Source organism: Oryza sativa, chromosome 3, assembly GCF_034140825.1.
Source record: "Oryza sativa Japonica Group chromosome 3, ASM3414082v1".
Lineage (NCBI taxonomy): Eukaryota > Viridiplantae > Streptophyta > Magnoliopsida > Poales > Poaceae > Oryza > Oryza sativa.
In genome coordinates, this window is record NC_089037.1 from 5,330,413 (window position 1) to 5,349,462 (window position 19,050).

Here is a 19,050-nt window from a genome sequence, read left to right on the forward strand (position 1 = left end):
CAATTGGAGCAGAGACGAGGACTGAACAACACTGACTATGTACATTGTTGGGCAGAGGCAGCACACAAGGCCGAGTTTAGTTCCAAACTTTTTCTTCAAACTAGGGTGTGTTTAGTTCACGCTAAAATTGGAAGTTAGGTTGAAATTAAAACGATGTGACAGAAAAGTTGAAAGTTTGAAAAAAAAATTGGAAACTAAACCAGGCCTTAGGGGCAGATGTGTAACAGATTCGATGTTTTTATTTTTCAGATAAAATCAGCAAGTACTGTAAAATTGCTTCTGCAAGCACCATCAACCTCGTGGACGACTAGCTCATTGAACAAAAAAACTACAAAGAATAGAAACAAATAACAATGTCTACGTTGTTTCCTCAATGTAAGTTCCGTAACAAAAGAATCAAGGATATCAGAAGCTGCTAACAAAACTTTTCTATCCTCTGAGTTCAACTACGAGATGCCCATATGGATGCACATCATATCAAATGTGGCAAGACTACTTTGATCATTGCCTGAGAGATGAAGATGCAGTACTCAGGTTATCGAACATCTCTTTCTGAAGCAGCGGGAACTTGAGCTTCATAAATAAGTACAAGATGCAGGAGACAGGTTTATGTTCCGCTATAACTTAACCTTCTTTGCCTTTATCCGCTTTGCAGCCATGAAAGTCACAGCAGCAGAAAGAGTGTACCTAATAACAACGAAAGATAGTAGGTGGTCATAAACACACAAATACACCAGCAAGAATGATACCAACTGTAACCATAGCAGTCAAAGAAACAATTATGTATCTAGCTGACGATTGCAAAATTTTAGTGCATGATTACAGCGAGAAAATTTGCCTGCATATATATGTGCCATATGCAAGCTAATCTGATGTAATATGGGCAGACCTTAAGAAGAGTTTGGGATAATTTTTTTTTTCTATAAAGGAGACACAACAGCTTTCCAGTCTCAGCTGAAACAGAACAACACAGTACATAACCAGCCCAGAGAGTTTGGAATACAAACCCCATACTATGTGTTCCTACTCCAGTCCAGAGTCACATTCTTGTAATGTACATTCTCCAGTTTCTGCAACTCAATTTTCACTACAGTATTGCATTTCATGTGCATATATGATATCCTACCACTTAGTTGGAACATTATTTAGTGAAAGAATACCACATAACTATCTAAGGAAGCAAATGGTATCAACAGATTACACCTGGCAGTTCTGTAAAGACAAAAGGCTTAAATGCGATAGTGAGTACCCGATACGGTAGGAAATTGCTCTGAACCTTTCTAATATGAGCAATAGTATCTAACTATCTATTGGGAGTCTTAACATTTCTAGTAATAACAATCCAAGAATGAATGGAATAGTCATAATCAAGTAATCAACTAGATAGCACTCATAAAACTTGTCAAGTAAAGCTGTAGCAATTATTATAGATCATCATATAAAAATGTAGCAGTTATTATAGATTTCACACACCCCACCAACAATGAGGAATGTGCAAGGTATTGAAGTTAATAGGCACTTACCATGTAACGGTGTATTTTAGATGGTCATGTGGCATCACTGAGTGATGAATCAAAGTACTGACATCTTTTGGAACAGGATAAGGATTTGTTGGAGAGACATCCTCATTTATATCTTCTATATAAATAGTATTTTCAGGGAGGCCACATGCACGAGCAATCATGGGAACATCCACATAAAACCACTGGCCAACACTGGGTTCATTAGCTGGAACAAATATGCTGGGCTTCTCACTTCCTCGGATAACTCCCAAAACTCTTACAGGAGGTTTTACAGGTTTTTCAATCTGCAAAAGGTGGAAAAGCAATTTGCATCAAATTTATGCACGGACAATAATCACAGTGGTTTCCACACACAAACCATCAACAACTACAACCAATGATTTAAAGCACGCCTGGTTGGTTATTCATAAAAAGATATTTGATAATGTGCTGTCACATTGTTATCATGCACAATAAGTTTATGTACCATGTTGCTGATAAGATATCAATGCATAAACTTGATCTGATGAGCAAAGCAGAAAGCATTAACATTTTTAAGCAATAGGTTGGAAACGACGCAAATAAAGGAATGCAAAATCACCTCACAAGATTGTTCAGGCTCCTTAGAGTTAGACCAAAACTTCCACCATGAACCTTTTCCATCTGTCTTTTTATCAGCCTCTTTATATTCTGGAACTTCTCTGACGCCCTGGTGATCCTGTACGTTCTTATCACGCCAATCACGAGGAACCCACCCTCTATTCACAAGTATAGGTGGCCACGAACTGACAATATTTTTCAGAAATACAAATATTTTAAGAAACATGGAAGAAATAAGACAATGTAGTTTGTTTCTATGGTTCAAGCAAGCAATACAGCATCAGGCAACTATGTTTCTTTTTATGTGTTCTCTGTGTTAGTAACGTGAGGAGAAACTTAATTCAGAACTAATTGTAAGATCGCAACATCTTCACGGGGAAAAAAAAAAGAAGAAAAACTTTGCTAATACCGGTCCAAGCATGGATAGATGGCATATCGCACAACACAACCTCAAGTGGAAGTTCAGCTTATCAGAAATGTAATGTAATGCAGAAACATTTATTAGAAGCTATACACCCCAATTTGAGATTATGGCTTGTGCAGAGCTTCTCTACTGAGACAAATAATGATACGTTAGTTCCATTTTAGTCAGGTAGATCTTATGTTCATCGTTGATTCGTTTCTCTATCCTAATCTTGAGAATAACTTAAACCAAATTGATGGCATCACGTTCACCGGAACTAACAGTTTCATCGCAAGAGCGCAATGCTGTTTCCAACAACCTTTTACCTGCCATGCTCACTAGGCCGGGGTATCAATGGAGTGACCACATAATACCCATTCTCCGTCACACCAGAGATGCTCCTGGAGCGAGGCCCGACGAACACCGACCTCTCCTCGTCGAAATCACCCTCGCACACGATCCTCCGGAACTCCGGTGTGGCCGGATCGACCCCGGCACTGAGATCAGACGGGGCCATCTGGTTCCACGCAATGGGCTCCATCTCCAGCCTCCGCGTCCTGTAGTCCAGCATCTCAATCTGCGACAGGGCAAGAAAAAACCACGGCGTGAGGCCTCTTCCCCCCTTCATTTCCCTAGACATAGAGAACGAACCAAGGCGCGCATGCGTGGTGTGAACTTTGAACCTTCTCCTGCCTCCGGAAGAGCTGCCATGAGCCGAGGCCGAAGGTGATGGCGCCGGGGGCGAAGAGGAAGAGCTTGGACCACGCGCCCGCCTCCTTCCCTGCCCCTGCGAAGGGAAAACGAACCTAGTTAGAGCGAGGGGGGGGGGGATCGCACCGGTGGTCTCGCTCCGCAGATGTACTCGTGTGGCATTTCGCGGGGGCGGTGGAGGGTTGAGACCTCACCTGGTGGTGGCGGTGTGGCGGCGGAAGGAGGCGGCGGAGGTGGCTGGGAGGCGGCGGAGGTGGAGGGACGGGACGGGAGCAGGCGGTGCCCGCCGCCGCGCAGCCGACGGCGGAGGAGCTTGGACAGCGCCGCCGCCATCTTTGAGGTCAGGGGATCAGGGGGCTTGGACCGGAGGAGGCCGCAAGACAGCGGCGACTAGAACTAGAGTCAAGACCCCCTTCACCCTTGGTCAATTGGAGTTTGATTTTTTGTTTTCTTATAAACGAGTTTGAAATTCGTTTTCCCGTTGTTTGAAGCTCGTAACTGGTATATACTGCCTCCTTCTTTCATTTTTAAATAGATAACATAGTTGACTTTTGAACATATATTTAATTATTTGTTTTATTAAAAAAATTATGTACATATAATTTATTTTGTTGTGAGTTGTTTTATGACTAAAAATACTTTAAACATGATTTATATCTTATGTAGTTGTGTAAGATTTTTGAATAAGACAAATATTTAAACATGTTTGTAAAAATCAACAACGTTATATATTTAAAAAACAGAGAAAATACGTGAGATGATATGTTTATTCGTATCATAGATTAAATTAAGTATTTGGAATCTAAAAATGTTGGAAACAAAGCTTTGTAACTTGTAACACTGGAAAACAGACCCGGGGGAAGACAAACCTCGGTCGATAGAAAATTCTTCGAGTAGAAAAACTTCATAGTAAACGAACGTATGCCGATAGAAAATTCTTCGAGTAGATAAACTTGATAGCAAATGAACGTACTTTCCCTAAACCATTTCTTCTCATAACGTGCAATTTCCCTTTTGCACTTCTAATTTCATATCAAATTGTACAAGTAGAAATCCCTTCTAATTTCATAACAAACTGTACAAGAAATTGCAAGGTGGTGCTCCAGCACCTTTACTTACCTGCACACATTATACAACTGTTCTCCCAGGATGATGCAATTCACTTAAAAGAACCAAATACATAGTTTAAATATTTCTCTCATGCTACATATTATTACTCTCAGAGTCTCAAGCACAAATTTGCAATTCATTGCAGCATCGATTTATCAACATTTTTGTCTCCCTTTAGTTTCATCCAAAGTAAACAATATGATCCACAAATCACGCATAATTTCAAATTCACCAAGCAAGTATGCAACACGAGGGTGGAACCTCTTGTAAGTCGGAAGGAAGCACATGCGTGCACAATACCAGATGCAGTCTGCCAATATAATGCCAAAGCAGGTTACAAAATTATGAACACAACCTCCCTGATCAACAATAACTCTTGCATAATTTACAGGCCAAGTGCTACGCAACATGCAAAAAGAGAGAATCTGCGTACTTCAAAAGCTAAAAATTTAGATCAATTCTTCTTTTTTGAGTGCTTCACGAGCCAGTCGATGACAGAGTCAATGTTTGTCGAGTTCTTGCATGATATCATGAAGCATGCCACTTCTCGGTCAGTGATTGTCTTTAGCCCCCTGCAATGTCACATATAACTTGTCGAACACAGGTTTGTGCGTAAGAAAACCTTATCGGTCTGTAATAGCTTAGCGTGTACTTACATTACGTCTGTGAAGCTTTGCTTAGGGAAAGCTTCAGGTTTGTCAATTTTATTGCCAATGACTAGTAATGGGATCCCAGTCAAAGAAGGCTTGCTCAGAAGATCATGGAGCTCGCTTTTGGCAATAGCCATGTTCTCTCGATCGGCTGCATCCACAACATACCTGCAGGAACCCAAAACATTCCCCATGGTTTGTAAAGTCAATTATTGCCACCAGCAACGAAAAATAAAATAATATAACAACGAACCAGATTTTAAGGGGAAAAGTCAGCTAGAGGGGTTACATATTAGAATTTAGAACATGCGCCAAGTGAACAAAAAAGCAAAAATAGAAAAATAGAAGATAAAGATAAACAAGACATCATAATTATCTTCAATAATGCAAAATTAAAAAAGTCTGATCAAATAAATAAAAGCATCATCTTTTTCTAGAATATCCAATATCCAATAGGCAAGGCAAATTCAAACTGACTTATCCTTGCACAAGGATAACTACGACATAAGGCAGAGGGAAGAAAAGTGCAGTATGCCTTACAAAAGACTAAGAACAGTTTAGTTGAGAAATAAAGAGGTTAAACTCAAGAACATAAGATCTGCACAAAATCCCATGTTTCACCTAAACTATCCAGGTTAAGCTTTTGAAACCAGTGAATGTGCACTACAATATGAAGCTACTTCTGTCTATGGGGTCTAGTAATTAAATTTCATTGATGAAGTTTGCCTAAATTTCAGCAGTGGTCAAATCAAAATGACATGAAAATAATTGGTTAGCATGTGTAAGCAACAACCAACTAAGCATGACAACTACTGAGTATAGTGCAATTCCTGCTGCACATGCATCAAATTAGACAGGAAAGGAACTTACACAATTGCAGAAACTGCACGACAGTATCTCTCCCACATGCTACGGAATCTTGGCTGGCCTCCAAGATCCCACAATTTTATTGTGACATTACCTTTGGTCACCTTTCTCATGTTGAATCCTACAGTAGGAATCATGTCCTCACTAAAGCCTCCTGTCTGCAGATTACATGGTGATCCATGAGAAATCATTATAATTCAGCAAGTGAATAAATAATTAAGAAACTGATACTTACAGCAATGACATTCACAAGCGATGTTTTCCCAGCATTTTGAAGCCCTATCAAGGAAAGCTCCATCTCTTGCTTGAAAAAAAGACTGCATATAAAGGAATATATGTTGAATCCTCATCAAGCAATATTAGTAACAAAGCATATCCATTTTACTCGCTAATATAAACCAGAAGTTGGCCCACATGTCATTACGTCGAAGTAGTGCCTCAAAGAAACAAAGGAAGTTCTCCACTACCCAATCAGTGCATGTGATGAGAGCTCCTTTGTTTTCATACTAACTTACTTGGCCACCGCCGGTAGGTAGATGTGGAACTAATCATAGCCTACCACAACTCTTTTTCATACCAATGATTGAAATTCAGTGCAAGCATGGCCAACATCGTCCTAATTCTACAGTCCATGATACAAGAACTTTGTAATGTGAATATTCATGACAATTAACAGAGTAGACCCCTCTGTTACATACAAAATCACTCTGCAAATTCTGTATCCCCTCACCTCCCTTGAATTTTTGATTGACACGTTGAATGAATACAGTTGGGCAGGCACGTTCAATTAATACAGTGATTGACGCGCCCTGATAATACTTCGATTGGCTTATACGATACTCCATTTGATAGTGTTGTTCAACAGATAAAAAAGCTTCTGCCATACAATGTTCCTACAGCGTACTTGTAAGTAGCAAAAGGGGCCAAATCTGAACTTGGAAAAACAGAAAAGGACCACAAGAAGCCAAATTCCCCTACGTATATCGGGAATAAACGCGGGTATGCGTGTATCGACCCATCAAAAACAACATTTCCCGTTAGTCAACGTTGCAAAAGGAAAAAATTATCTCAATACCATACTTATTCGCGCGCCGCAAAACCATCCAATCCAGTAAAACTATCTAATCCTAACCCAGATCCCCGACGCATCGATCGATCGATCGATCCCCTCCCCCGTCAATGCCCCAAGCAAGAGCGAGCTTCGACGAGCGTACCTGCGGAGCCAGTTGAGGAAGGCTTCCCAGAACCCCATGGCGTCGTCTCCTCCTCCCCCCTCGCCTACGAAGCGGGGACCCTGGGTGGTGGTGGCGGCGGTCGCCGGGAGCCGGGGTACGGACGGCGACGGGAGCCTCACCGGTGGCGGCTCGCGCGGGTTTACTTTATTTGGAGGGCAGAGCGTGTGGGAAGGGAGGGACGGGGGCAGCGCGGATTGGGAGGAGCGAGCGACAGCGAGGCAAGGCGAGAGCGACGGCGCGAGGAGGAGGAAGAGACGAGAGGGAGGAGGGGATGGTATTATTATGTGGCGATCCACCAATCATATGTGGCCTCGCGTGCTAGCTCGCCGTTTTGTTTTGTTTTGTTTTTTTTTTGTTTTTCCGATTTGGATGTGCGTGATTGGTCCAAAGGCTCCAACAACCAACCCTGGTGACAGGATCCAGTTCGGTTCCGGTATCTGCTCCCCGGATTAGCGGTGGTAGTTAATGATGATTTGCGGTAGTAGGTGAAGCTTTTTTTTACTCCTTCCGTCAATTTTTAATAATCATATTTCATCTTATCACATAGGCCAAAGATAACTAATTCTACTTATCATTTATTTAAACATACTAGTACTAGTCATTTCTCGTAAACAAACGATTCATAAATATTTACATTTCTCCATACCCATGTAGCTAATTTTATGTGAAAAAATGGAGAGATCTACATTAAATCTGAGAAATTTATTGAGAGGATAGGCTATTGGATTAAAATATATCTATCAAAATAAATTTTTCAGATTTAAAAATATGATTATCAAAAGTAGATAGAGGGAATATGATTATCAAAGTAAATGGAGGGAGTAAACAAAATGTTTTAAGTCTCGCCATCTCTGGACCAATTGTTTCAGAGGTTTTGACTCACCGGGCGACTTCTTTGCATGGGCATTTGGCCTGATGAGGTGAACCCAAGAGGATCATCATATATAGCCCAATCGAGTCGAACAGCTCGTGTCACCGTGTAGATGCACGTAGACTCGGTGTTTGGTTATTTGCATCTAGCGTTGCTCTCACTTCGCATAAAACTGGTGTAAATGTAATGCAGGGGTGTTTGGGGGAAACTATTTTAACAGCTCGAGTGGACGTCCACCCGTTTATTACATGTCATCTAAATAGTTATGAAAAAAATTAAAAAATATATAAATAAGATAGATCAACATGTTATATATCAGTCCACAAACATGCAAGTTGAAATTTAACTTCTACAAGTTATAACAAAAATAACAAACAAAACTTAAATTACTATATGTATATTTACAATTAAATTTGTTATTTTTGTTACAACTTGTAAAAGTTGAATTTGAACTTGCATGTTTGTGGAGTGATATATTATATATTGATCTATCTTATTAATTTTTTTGAAAATTTTTCGTAACCATTTAGTTGACATGCAATAAACGGTTGCACATCCACTCGAGATATTAGAATCCATCTCCGGGTGTTTGGTTGTCTGCACAGCCGTCGGCGTCGGGTCCTGAGTTTGCTTGTGCAAAACGGCCTCCTAAAGTTAGACCCAATGACAACGATGGGATTCAAGCTCCTTTCGTTGTCCAGGGCAAGGCGGCAAGCGGATACAAACGTTGGGTATGAGCGAATGCAAATGCATGTGTAAGTAAGTACGCGCTGGTGTTGTGGTGCAGGGTGGGACTGGCCGGGACCGTGTGCATCCGGTCACAGCCAGGCACAGCGAAGCGGCCGCGGCGATCTCCCTTTGACGAGGAGTGCGAGGCGGCGAGATAGCTTTATTATGATAAAGTAAATATATTGCTTTAAAAATAATGCTCAAATGATAAATTTAGTGTAAATTACATCAGCAGTTCACGAACTTATCAATCTAGCGCACAAACTTGTAAAAATACTCGTTTTGGTGTATAAACTTCTGTTCGTGCGGACTAAGGCCAAAATAACACTACATGGCTAATCCTGTTGATTTAAGTGCTGATTAGGATACTATATAAACATATATGTGAGAATATCGCTATTTAGAAATACATATGTTCACTAAAAGATAGAATGAGATATACATGATAGTAGAAAAAAAATATAAATACTGATCAATGACACAAGAGTTAGAAATATATAGAATTCATTATTTCAATTATGAATGATAAAGTAAAGATCAAAATTATAAATATATTGTTTTATGAATATTCAATACATGTATGCATGTCACATTCTAATCAACACCAGCTTGGTATAAAGTTAACAATGTCAAGTTATTTTCTCACACAAACTAGATAAGTTCAAATACTGTAACGAGCATTTTACAAGTTTACGTATACTTAGATATTTACCTAACAAGTTTATATACCATCAATATAATTTACTCATAAATTTAACAATGAATATATTGATATATAAAAATGAAAATTCAGCTACAGTCATGCAACCAACGAAAAAAACATAATCTTTTCCGAACAATACTTTTGTACAACCAAGAAAACAAAATCTCATGCTAGTCGTGAAAAGAAAAGGCTCATGGAAGCATCGACTGAATTCAAGCTACCGTTAGAAGCCAGAATTTATTGATAAGAATAATGTGCATCGCATGTATGTCTGAATAATGTGCATCGTACCTATGTCTCGTGTTTCAAACCTGGATAGTAATGTGTCTTGGTGAAGTTTGGCGGATATGGTGTTTATAAACTAGACACACCCATCACATTTTATCAAACTCGTCCGATAAATTCGTGGCTAGCTACTCTCCCTGTCCCAAAATAAGACAAATCCTGGGTTTCCGTGTCCAACATTTGACTGTATGTTTTATATGAAATATTTTTATAATTAGTATTTCCATTGTTGTTAGATGATAAAACATGATTAATACTTTATGCGTGACTTGCCTTTTTAATATTTTTCATAATTTTTTCAAATAAGACGGACGATCAAATGTTGGACATGGAAACCCAGAGTTTGTCTTTTTTTTATGGAGGGAGTATATATGAACCGGAACACATCTGAATCTGACACAAAGCAAAGCATCGCGATTGAGTTAATACTATACGACCCTGCGATGGAAAGTGGATTTTGATCCGTCGAGGGGATATCTTCTTGTTGCTTGCATGTTACTCAAATGGTTATGAAAAAATTTAAAAAAATTTGAAAAGATATATTAACATGTGATATATCACTCCACAAACATGCAGGTAAAAATTTAACTTCTACATATCACAACGAAAAAAATAAATTTGACTTTGAATATACGTTAACCAGCTGCGGTTTGATTTGTTTTTTTACGAGATGTAGAAGTTGAATTTGAATTTACATGTTTGTGTAGTGTTACATCACATATTAATACATCTTCTTAATTTTTTTATTTTTTTTCATAAGAGTAAATTTCACAAAACTACATGTTTTATAGTTCAAGTTACAGAAAACCACACACATTTTGACACTTGGCACTTAAGTACATATATTTTGGTAGTTTAGTTTCATTTGGTAGTTTAGTTTCACAAAACCACACTATCGATGAATGGATTCACCCGTGAGATGATGTGGTTGTTCCATTTAGGATGGGGACGTGGCATCCTGTTAATTTTGTGTGATGGCTGGTAATAGGATGCCATGTCCTCGTCCTATGTGAAACAACTACATCATCTCGCGAGTGAATCCATTCATTGATAGTGTGGTTTTGTGAAACTACACGACCAAAATATATGTACTTAAATGCCAAGTGTTAAAGTGTATGTGGTTTTCTGCAATTTAGACCACAAAACATGTAGTTTTATGAAATTTACTCTTTTCATTATGACATTCAAAGAACAATGGAATATCCTCACTAGGGATTAAAATAGTTTTCCCCTTCTTAACCTTCAAAATTCTGTTGCGCCGGGTTTCCTCGAGTTCCGCGCAAACCCCGTCGAAAGAGAGATCTGTTGTTACCCACGGAATTTAACTTCTAGAACTAATTTCGCGCAGCTAAAATAAAGATAACCATCGAACTGAGCGAATATCGCGGGATACGATCCCATCCATCCGTTTCCCGTTGGACGGCACTGATCTGGCCGAACATTTCACCATGCGGATCCATCGGGCGAGGGGGTCCCGCAGCCGCCAAGGCAAATGGGCCATTTCCTTCCTTACAATAAAAGGAAAAAAAAATCCCACGCGTTTTTACCGCAGCGATTATTTCCTTTTTTTTTTCGTTTCATTTTCACCGCTATAATAATAGTACTAGTTTGTTCCAACGTACTCCCGCTTCCATCTAATCGCTTCTCCACCGGAGCTGCTTTAGGGCGACGGCGAGATCGATTCGACGGGAAGCCAGCCATGGGAGGGGGGTCCATCCGCGCGGCGGCGAAGGCCGCCATGATCGGGGGCTACCGCTCCGCCTCGGCCGTGCGCCGCGCCGTCCTCCCGGCCTCCCCGGCGCCCCAGACAGCCCCATCGGCGGCGGGCGAGGGCCGCAAGGCGGCGTCCACCTACGCGGCGATCGACGACTGGGTCATCCCGGACCGCGAGGTGTTCGGCCCCGTGCCCACCCACGAGGAGGCCATGGCCGCCACCCTCGACCTCAAGGAGTCCTTCCAGTTGTGCGTAACTTTGCCACCACCTTGCCCTTCACGCTTTTAGTTTTCTCATAGCCGTTGAATGTGCTCGTGTGATCGGTGATCCTATTGCTCCATCCGCTGCATGGTTGTGGCCTCCGGTAGTTTTATTCGAATCATGCATGTGTGTGGTGTGATCTATGGTTCATAGTTATTGGACACTGATGCGTGGATAAGTTTATTCATTATACAATGACTTCTAGCGGACTATAATTTCTTTTGCAGTAATGAAAAAAAAAGTTATTCGCATCTATTGGCTTTTGATGAAGTGACGAAGCATATATTCATAGTATTTGTAGTAGAGCGTTAGAGTAGTATTACTTGTGATGTTTTTCTCCTTGTTTTTAGAAATAACATATATAGAGATTGTTGCAACATGATGTGCCTCTTTGCTGTTCATTCACATGTTTATTTTAAATATGTTTAAAAGTTTTTGAATCTTTCTTTCTCATCACTGCTTCTTAATTTGCAGTATGTTTCGACAATGAATATCTCCATATATATATATGCGAAGTATGCCTGAGAAAAATGTTAACAATATGTAGACAAATTATTTTGAAGTTGTTCAAACCGTAAAATCATTCTATTGTGCTTTTGTTATTTTCCTTCTATATAAAGGTTTTATGCTTCACTGCTCTTCCTTGTTCTTTACCCCCAAAAAAAACTGATGACCTGTTTTCTCTTAAATAGTGCTAAGTCTGCTCAATTGGAGCCTCTCCCCTCTGGTGACCTTGATGTCCCTACAAAGGTGGGTCAGGAGGGTCTTGTTCACTCAGAAACACCTCAGGATCTTGTTCATTCAGAAACACAGGGTCTTGTTGATTTAGGAGCATCCCAGGATCTTGTTCATTCGGAAACATCTCAGGGTCTTGTTCATTCGGAATCATCTCAGGGTCTTATTCATTCAAAAACTTCTGAGCATGAGGATAACCATGAAATTTCACTTGTTTCCTCTGGAGCCCCTGGACGCGTTGTGCAAGCGTTCACAATGCTACAGGATAGCCCTGAAGCACAGGTACTTACCACAAACTTTGCCAATGTAAATAGAGTCAACTACTAAGTTGTTGTGCCATCGTTTGCTAGCGTCAATGAGGATTACATGTCTCTTTTTCAAACACTAAAAGATAATGATGTTTTGTGAAATCTGAGCCCTATTATTGAAATTTCACATGCAAGCTTGACATTTGATCACAAAATCTCCAGCCTTCATATTTTCTGGAGTAACACTTTCCATTTTATTATGTTAGTTTGGTTCAAGCGCTCAATTTATTCCTTATTAAAATATCCTGGTTCTACTGCAAGCATAGATTCTACTTTTAAATTCTGAAAGTTCTTCTCTTTGGAAGCTTATAAAAGTTGTTACAGATCATTTTATGATAACTGTTGGTTGCAGGAAGTTGTTGCCTCACTTGCTTCTGATCAGAATGTTTGGAACGCTGTAATGAGGAATGAAAAGGTTATGAAGTTTTACAAGACCTATGCGACGAGTAAGTATTAGTCTAGGTGCCCGGCCTATTTTGCTCATCTGATTGAGTAGATTTTTCAAAATTTAACCTGCTATCCGCTCTTACTACTTTCCCTCTCTCAGAGCTTAACGAAGATGAGGTCGAAGGCAGTGAGTCAGACTCCGTGCAGAACAGCAGTGAGTTGGGCAGCGCTGGAGAAGCGTTCATGTGCTACGTGGAGAAAATGAAGGCACTGGTGTCTGAGATGATGACGAACCTTTCAAGCATTATGCAAGATCTAGTTGCAACCTCGGACGAGGGCCAGAGCAAGGGGAAGCTGAAGACTATGATCCTGGACTCCAAGAAAGATTTTGCAAATGCTCCATCAGCCTTCGTCCTCTTGGCTATTGCTTCGATCATGGTAGTTTTACTTAAGCGCGCGTAGGCCATTTGCCCAGTCATAATGATAAAATAATAAGGTAGGATTCTTTGGTGTTCAGGACATTCGGGTTCTTTTTTTTGGTCAGATTTTTTTTTCTTCTCAGTTCAACAAGTAGTTGACTGTACGAATGAATCCTCGTAATCGTGTTCACCTGATACATTGAGAGACATCGCGAGAGCTTGAAGTCTTTGGTATTGTAAAGTTTTCACTCTCCTTATAATATAAAGCCAGCTTTTGCTGGATCTTTCAGGAAAAAGAATGGCAGGAATGCATTGCATGGTTTTTGAACTATTTAGGTTGATGATACGTTCGTGTACGTCTGGATAGCATGTATTGTCATCGCGTGCATACAGTTTCATACTTTCATTATTAAGCTATCGGACTATCGCGAATCCATTTCGTGTTATTCTCAGATTTAAAAATAATAATATACGCTTCACTGATAAAAAAAATAATAATATACGCTTCACTGATAAAATCAAATTAGCTACGATGACACGTGTAAATCATGCACACAAAGCAACAGATTGATTCAAGTTGATTTCAGTGATTACTGGCAACAAATTTATCAAGTTGATTTCAGTGATTATTGGCATACAAATTTATCGGTATAAACATGCAATGAACCAACAATATCAACAGTTCCAGATTGAGCATAACTCTTGCCATAACAATATCAGCAGTCCCGGATTGTGGCAGTAAAAGGCTTTTCGAATCAACGAGGGAAAGTTAAGATCCCCTCGGCGGCTCGGCCCTCTCAAGTTTTATTTGTAATAATTCAGACACAGACTGATGGAAGCATGAATTTCCAGTTATTGAACCAGTCAAATTTCCTAAGTCCCAAGCATCCCTCTTATAGCTCAGTGTGCAACTCTGCAGAGAAAAGAATAAGGTAAAATTGAGAAAACTCTCTTTTCATAGTCACGAGAAATACTGTCTGACAGTCAAATGCACATACTTTCATCAGGGTTGACTCTTGCTCTAACATAAGAAACGCTAAAGGCTTAGAATTGAAGTTCCATTTCTAGCTTACACCAACTTGCTTGGGAAGTCTGTTGTTGTATAGAAGAAACCGCTAACAACATGGCTTTGATTTATACAAGACACAACATAAGTTTACAGTAGAAGAATCTAGTAATACCTTTTGCCGCAAAACACCCACCCAGAGTGGATCATGTTACTCAACTCGGATCTGCTTACAGAGAATCTTAATTGTGGACCTTGAGCATCTTAGTTTAAATCCATAGCAGAAGATTGAAGAAATGCCACAGTGCTGCTACCGAAGTTTCCACTAGCCATTTCTTCTGAGAGAAGGGGAGGTTCATCAGGAATCTACCACCCAGAGAAATCCTTAAATTCTACATTAGACACACTCGCTTTTCTTTTCTTGTTTGAATCATCTGCAACCACATCAGCAAAGCCAGCTGTCCGAGCTTTTAGGTACTTGCCAACGCCACCACCAGAGCTAGTTGAACCAGCAACGCCAGTGCCTGGATTGCTATACCATGATCCCACCTTATCCTGAATTACCAAGTAAAATTTTAAACAAATGATATAAATAAATGAAACAAGTTCATGATCACAAGTTCATTACAGAAACAAGATGATAGGCAACATACATAATCCTCATCCTTTTTCTTCTCCTCTTCCTTTGCCTTTTCTTCTTCTTCTTCATCTGGTTCCGTGTAAGGGTTCACAAATACACTTACTTTTAATATCTTTATTTCCTCCTGTAGATTAAGGAAGAAATAAGAATCACATGTTAAAAGAAGACCGGAAGAAGAGTAGAAAACAGCAGTATAAACCAGTACAGCAAATCAAAGCTAAAACATAAATGAATACAAAAAGCAATCCTTAAAAAGCAGCATACTGCAATTGCATAAAAGCCAATGGATCCATATATTATAGCAACTGTTTTGCAACAAAATTTATGATAGTTCATGTTTAAAATCGAGTTAAAAATGCAGATGGAAGTAAAAGTAACAATCACACTAACCAATGGTCGATCGTCATCATCAACAGGAACCTTTTCCATAGCCGAAAGAGTGGTCAAGCCACCGACCACCATGCCAAATACCGTATGCTTGAAATTTAAATGTGGTGCGGACTTGTACAAGATGAAAAATTGGGACCCATTGGTATGAGGCCCAGAATTAGCCATGCTGACAACACCTCTTCCTGAATGTATAAGTTTTGAATTCAGTTCATCCTTGAAAGGTTTACCCCATATGGACTCCCCTCCACTTCCTGTGCCAGTTGGATCACCTCCTTGAATCATGAAATTTCTGTAAAAGGAATTATTAAACAGATAAGATTTAGATATGACCATAAGTATGCATAAAACAAATGACTAGGTAAAAAGGACTAATGTGATCAGAACATACTTGATACTACGATGGAAGATAAGACCATTATAGTAACCATTTTCACAATGTGTGAGGAAATTTTCACATGTCCGAGGTGTTATATCACAATGAAGCTCCAAATTCAAATCACCATGGGTGGTATGCAACTGAACATATCCCTTCTTTTTTGGATTCTTTTCAACCTTAACATACTCAAGTTCATTTTTGGTGACAGGATCATAGGCAGTTGATGTGAAAGAACGTGAAGCTGCTCCTGTGGTGTAACGGCTTTTAACCTGAAATCATTGAATCATCTCCATCAGAGAAAATCCACTGCGTATGTAACACAAACCAGACAAAATACATTGAGATGATACGAAAGTGTACCAGTTTAGCATTTACAGGAGCTCGATCTCCTGCCATGTGCATTGCTATTCTAGCAGCTGTTTTCTCAGCAGTAGCAGCCTTTGCTGCGGCTGCACTTCTGCCATGAACAGAAGCAGAAGCAGCATCTACAATACTGAAAGGCTGATGAGGTTTAGGTTCTTTGCCAGATTTTGAGTCATCCTTCTCCTTTTTTGCCAATATAGCAGCAAGTGCAGCAGCTCTTTCCTTTTGAGCTTTCTGCCCTCCCCCACCATGCAAAAAAGCTAACTTTCCCTTTTCAGTTCCAAGTTCCTTAATCATTTGCTTAAGATCACCAGAAATATTTATGTTGTAGGTTGGATCATTTTTCATTCGTTGCAACTCTGAGCAACAGTCATACAGATAAAGCATGTAAGTTAACTAGGAAATAGCAATATGAAAGAAGTAAGAGTGAAAGAGGGACCGGAATCAACCTTCATCTTCAAGTTTGAGGCCTTTCTTGACATGGTCAAATTCACCTAGGATCTTGCTATCAACCGCATTTGGATTCTTCAAAGTTCATAAGATGAATATAATTAGATTACAGGGCTAAATGTCAACAAATTGACACTGAGTACAGTAGACATGCAGTTCTAAATACATACCTGAATTGTTATCAAGTCATTTCGTGTAAAGGGCTCATCAGTTAGCAATTCTCTCCAATTCTTTGGCTTGATGTTGAGTTCTTGGATTGCCTGCATTTTATGAGTCAAGAATGCATGAGCTAAAAAGTACCATAGGTCCATAATACTAAATTGTTCACTTGAAAAAGCTCACCAAACCCCACCTCATAACAGAAGACGTTCCCAGTAGTCTTTACAGCAACTATATGCGTGAATTCTGTAAAAACTTTATTCAAAACAGGGCACTGGAACTCTCCTGCAAGAAAAAGGACAGATATTTAATGTCCGAGATAGAAGAGTACATGTACCGTAACATTTGGTTCAAGATACTCTGAAATTTTTGCGACGGTTTAACTCACCATCTGAGTTCTTGTGGAATGTTAAAGGCATTAGATCTTCCTGCTTGAGTGGTGTTCCTGTTACTGGGTGCTTCCCGAACTTCTTAATGTATGGAATTATGCTCCTACATTTATACACAGCCAACACAGGATTTTCAGGATCTCAGTCTCTAATATTTTCTCCAAAAACATATACAAAGAAGAACAATGAACTTACATCAAATCAAAGACGCTTCCATCTGCTGTGCACACTGGATCCTCAAATGGTAAAAACGTAAGCCTAAACCACCAAACCAAATAATTATAATCAGTGGAGAACGGAGGAAATTAACATTTGGTATACAGATCCATCCACTACTAAGCTCAATCAACATAATCTAAAGGTTAAATATCATCAAGTACTGAAGTTGACCACAAAGAAATTACTATACTTTGCTAACCGCCTTAACTGGTAACATATCAACTAAAAGATCAACAGGAAGCGCAATAATGAAGTTTATGCACTAAATAAGAAAAGCTACAAGCTCAGGCTCTCCCCAAACCCTAATCAGAATAGTAATGACTAGCAGAATACACAGAAGGAGGAAAATCTCCCTTCCGGCTAGTTCCAAAAACAGTAGAGGAAGGGTAATTACGCGCAGCAGTAGAAGGGAAGGCGCTTGAAGGGCGTGCCGGCCTCCTTCTGCTTGGCGCCGCCCCACTCCGTCGCCCACTCCGTCCGCGTTATGAACATCCGGTCCTTGCTATGCTGCTTCTTCCCCATCTCCGATGAGCCTACAAGATCGCGCCTACAGCCGGTGGTGCTGGTGCCGCTGCTTCTGCTGCTCGCCGGCGGCGAGAAAGAGGGGAGATTTGACGGCGAGGAGCGTTTGGGTCGGATTGGTCGGGGAGAGAGAAGGAAGAAGAAGCCGATTCGCCCGCGGCTCGGCTCGGCTCCGGTTGGAATACGGCTCGAGCCGCCGCCTCACTAGGTCGGTCCAGAGATAGTTTCGGCGAGTTTTTTTCGTTTTTAGATTTTTTTTTAATATTTACAGAAATAATCTATCGACTAAAAAAATTGCAGAAATAGCCCCTGCCGCCCTAATGGTGGGCGGCAAGCTGACGTGGCAGACGGTGGGTCGACCGTGCCGTCTGCCGCCGTCGGCCAAAATTGTGATTAGGCCCTTGCCGCCCATAGGCTAATTGCAATTTTGGCCGTCCATAAAGAGCTTGCGGCCGTACTTTTTCATCTGGGTCCCTTGCCGCCCCAGATGAAAAAGTACGGCCAAAAGATTTTTCTATGTTATGTTAATAATAAATAAAGAAGTATTTATTGGTAAAACTTGTTAATATTGTTATAAAAATGTATTGAAGTTGGTTGTTGCGCAATTTCATATGTTAAGTGAGGTATTATTTTGTACCTTATTCGACGTATTAGTACTCGGATAATTTATATAGGCCTATCGCAGTCTGGGTCGTAGAAACATTATATGGATTTAAACAAGGAGAATTATGTAACATGAAGAAATAGTAGTACAATTTGAACATGATACGACTATTTGCATTGCGATTACATAGATGATATTAGATTCGAACTAGGAGGGAGGTAGTGCAATAGTTGGGGGCAAGGGGCCGCCTGCAAAATAGCCGGCCCCGACTGGCTTTTTTGTATTCGGGCCCCTTGCCGCCCCACCAGAGGGCGGCAAGGGTTTTCCTGCAAAAAAACCCTCCCTCCGTCACCGCCCGTTCCTCCCCCCGTTTGCCACGTCAGCTTGCCGCCCCAGAGGTGGGCGGCAGGGTCTATTTTTGTAATTTTTTTGGCCGGTAGAT

The 19,050-nt window shown here is 40.3% G+C and overlaps 4 protein-coding genes across 6 annotated transcripts; 1 reads left to right on the forward strand and 3 right to left on the reverse strand.

Annotated features, from left to right (window-relative positions):
- Positions 1–338: 338 nt before the first annotated feature.
- On the reverse strand, positions 339–3,581 carry LOC4331968 (surfeit locus protein 1). The gene is made up of 6 exons (XM_015777024.3): positions 3,411–3,581; positions 3,189–3,292; positions 2,832–3,082; positions 2,104–2,287; positions 1,524–1,807; positions 339–687 (listed from the first exon to the last, which is right to left on the reverse strand). Exons 1-6 carry the CDS (start codon positions 3,547–3,549, stop codon positions 618–620), a joined length of 1,032 nt encoding a protein of 343 aa, XP_015632510.1. The 5' UTR covers positions 3,550–3,581; the 3' UTR covers positions 339–617.
- A 944-nt stretch (positions 3,582–4,525) lies between these two features.
- On the reverse strand, positions 4,526–7,317 carry LOC4331969 (ADP-ribosylation factor-like protein 8a). The gene is made up of 5 exons (XM_015777026.3): positions 7,058–7,317; positions 6,079–6,160; positions 5,847–6,001; positions 4,983–5,144; positions 4,526–4,898 (listed from the first exon to the last, which is right to left on the reverse strand). The coding sequence occupies exons 1-5, from the start codon at positions 7,093–7,095 to the stop codon at positions 4,781–4,783; spliced, it is 555 nt and encodes a 184-aa protein (XP_015632512.1). The 5' UTR covers positions 7,096–7,317; the 3' UTR covers positions 4,526–4,780.
- Positions 7,318–11,286: 3,969 nt separating this feature from the next.
- On the forward strand, positions 11,287–13,786 carry LOC4331971 (uncharacterized). Of its 2 annotated transcripts, XM_015773834.3 has the most exons (5): positions 11,287–11,628; positions 12,334–12,391; positions 12,536–12,658; positions 13,037–13,130; positions 13,232–13,786. In XM_015773834.3, exons 1-5 carry the CDS (start codon positions 11,366–11,368, stop codon positions 13,531–13,533), a joined length of 840 nt encoding a protein of 279 aa, XP_015629320.1. In that variant the 5' UTR covers positions 11,287–11,365; the 3' UTR covers positions 13,534–13,786. The 2 variants fall into 2 exon arrangements, with proteins under 2 accessions (XP_015629320.1, XP_015629319.1); XM_015773833.3 differs by having other exon boundaries at positions 12,334–12,658.
- A 253-nt stretch (positions 13,787–14,039) lies between these two features.
- Positions 14,040–18,156, reverse strand: LOC4331972 (peptidyl-prolyl cis-trans isomerase CYP65). 2 transcript variants are annotated; one of them, XR_001544784.3, is made up of 12 exons: positions 17,877–18,156; positions 17,459–17,521; positions 17,263–17,366; positions 17,068–17,159; positions 16,886–16,975; positions 16,715–16,790; positions 16,263–16,624; positions 15,915–16,171; positions 15,527–15,815; positions 15,150–15,260; positions 14,672–15,051; positions 14,040–14,403 (listed from the first exon to the last, which is right to left on the reverse strand). XR_001544784.3 is itself a non-coding variant. In XM_015777213.3 (11 exons), the coding sequence occupies exons 1-11, from the start codon at positions 18,002–18,004 to the stop codon at positions 14,863–14,865; spliced, it is 1,761 nt and encodes a 586-aa protein (XP_015632699.1). In that variant the 5' UTR covers positions 18,005–18,156; the 3' UTR covers positions 14,419–14,862. The 2 variants fall into 2 exon arrangements, 1 of the variants encoding a protein (XP_015632699.1); XM_015777213.3 differs by lacking the exon at positions 14,040–14,403 and having other exon boundaries at positions 14,419–15,051.
- Between the last annotated feature and the right edge of the window lie 894 nt (positions 18,157–19,050).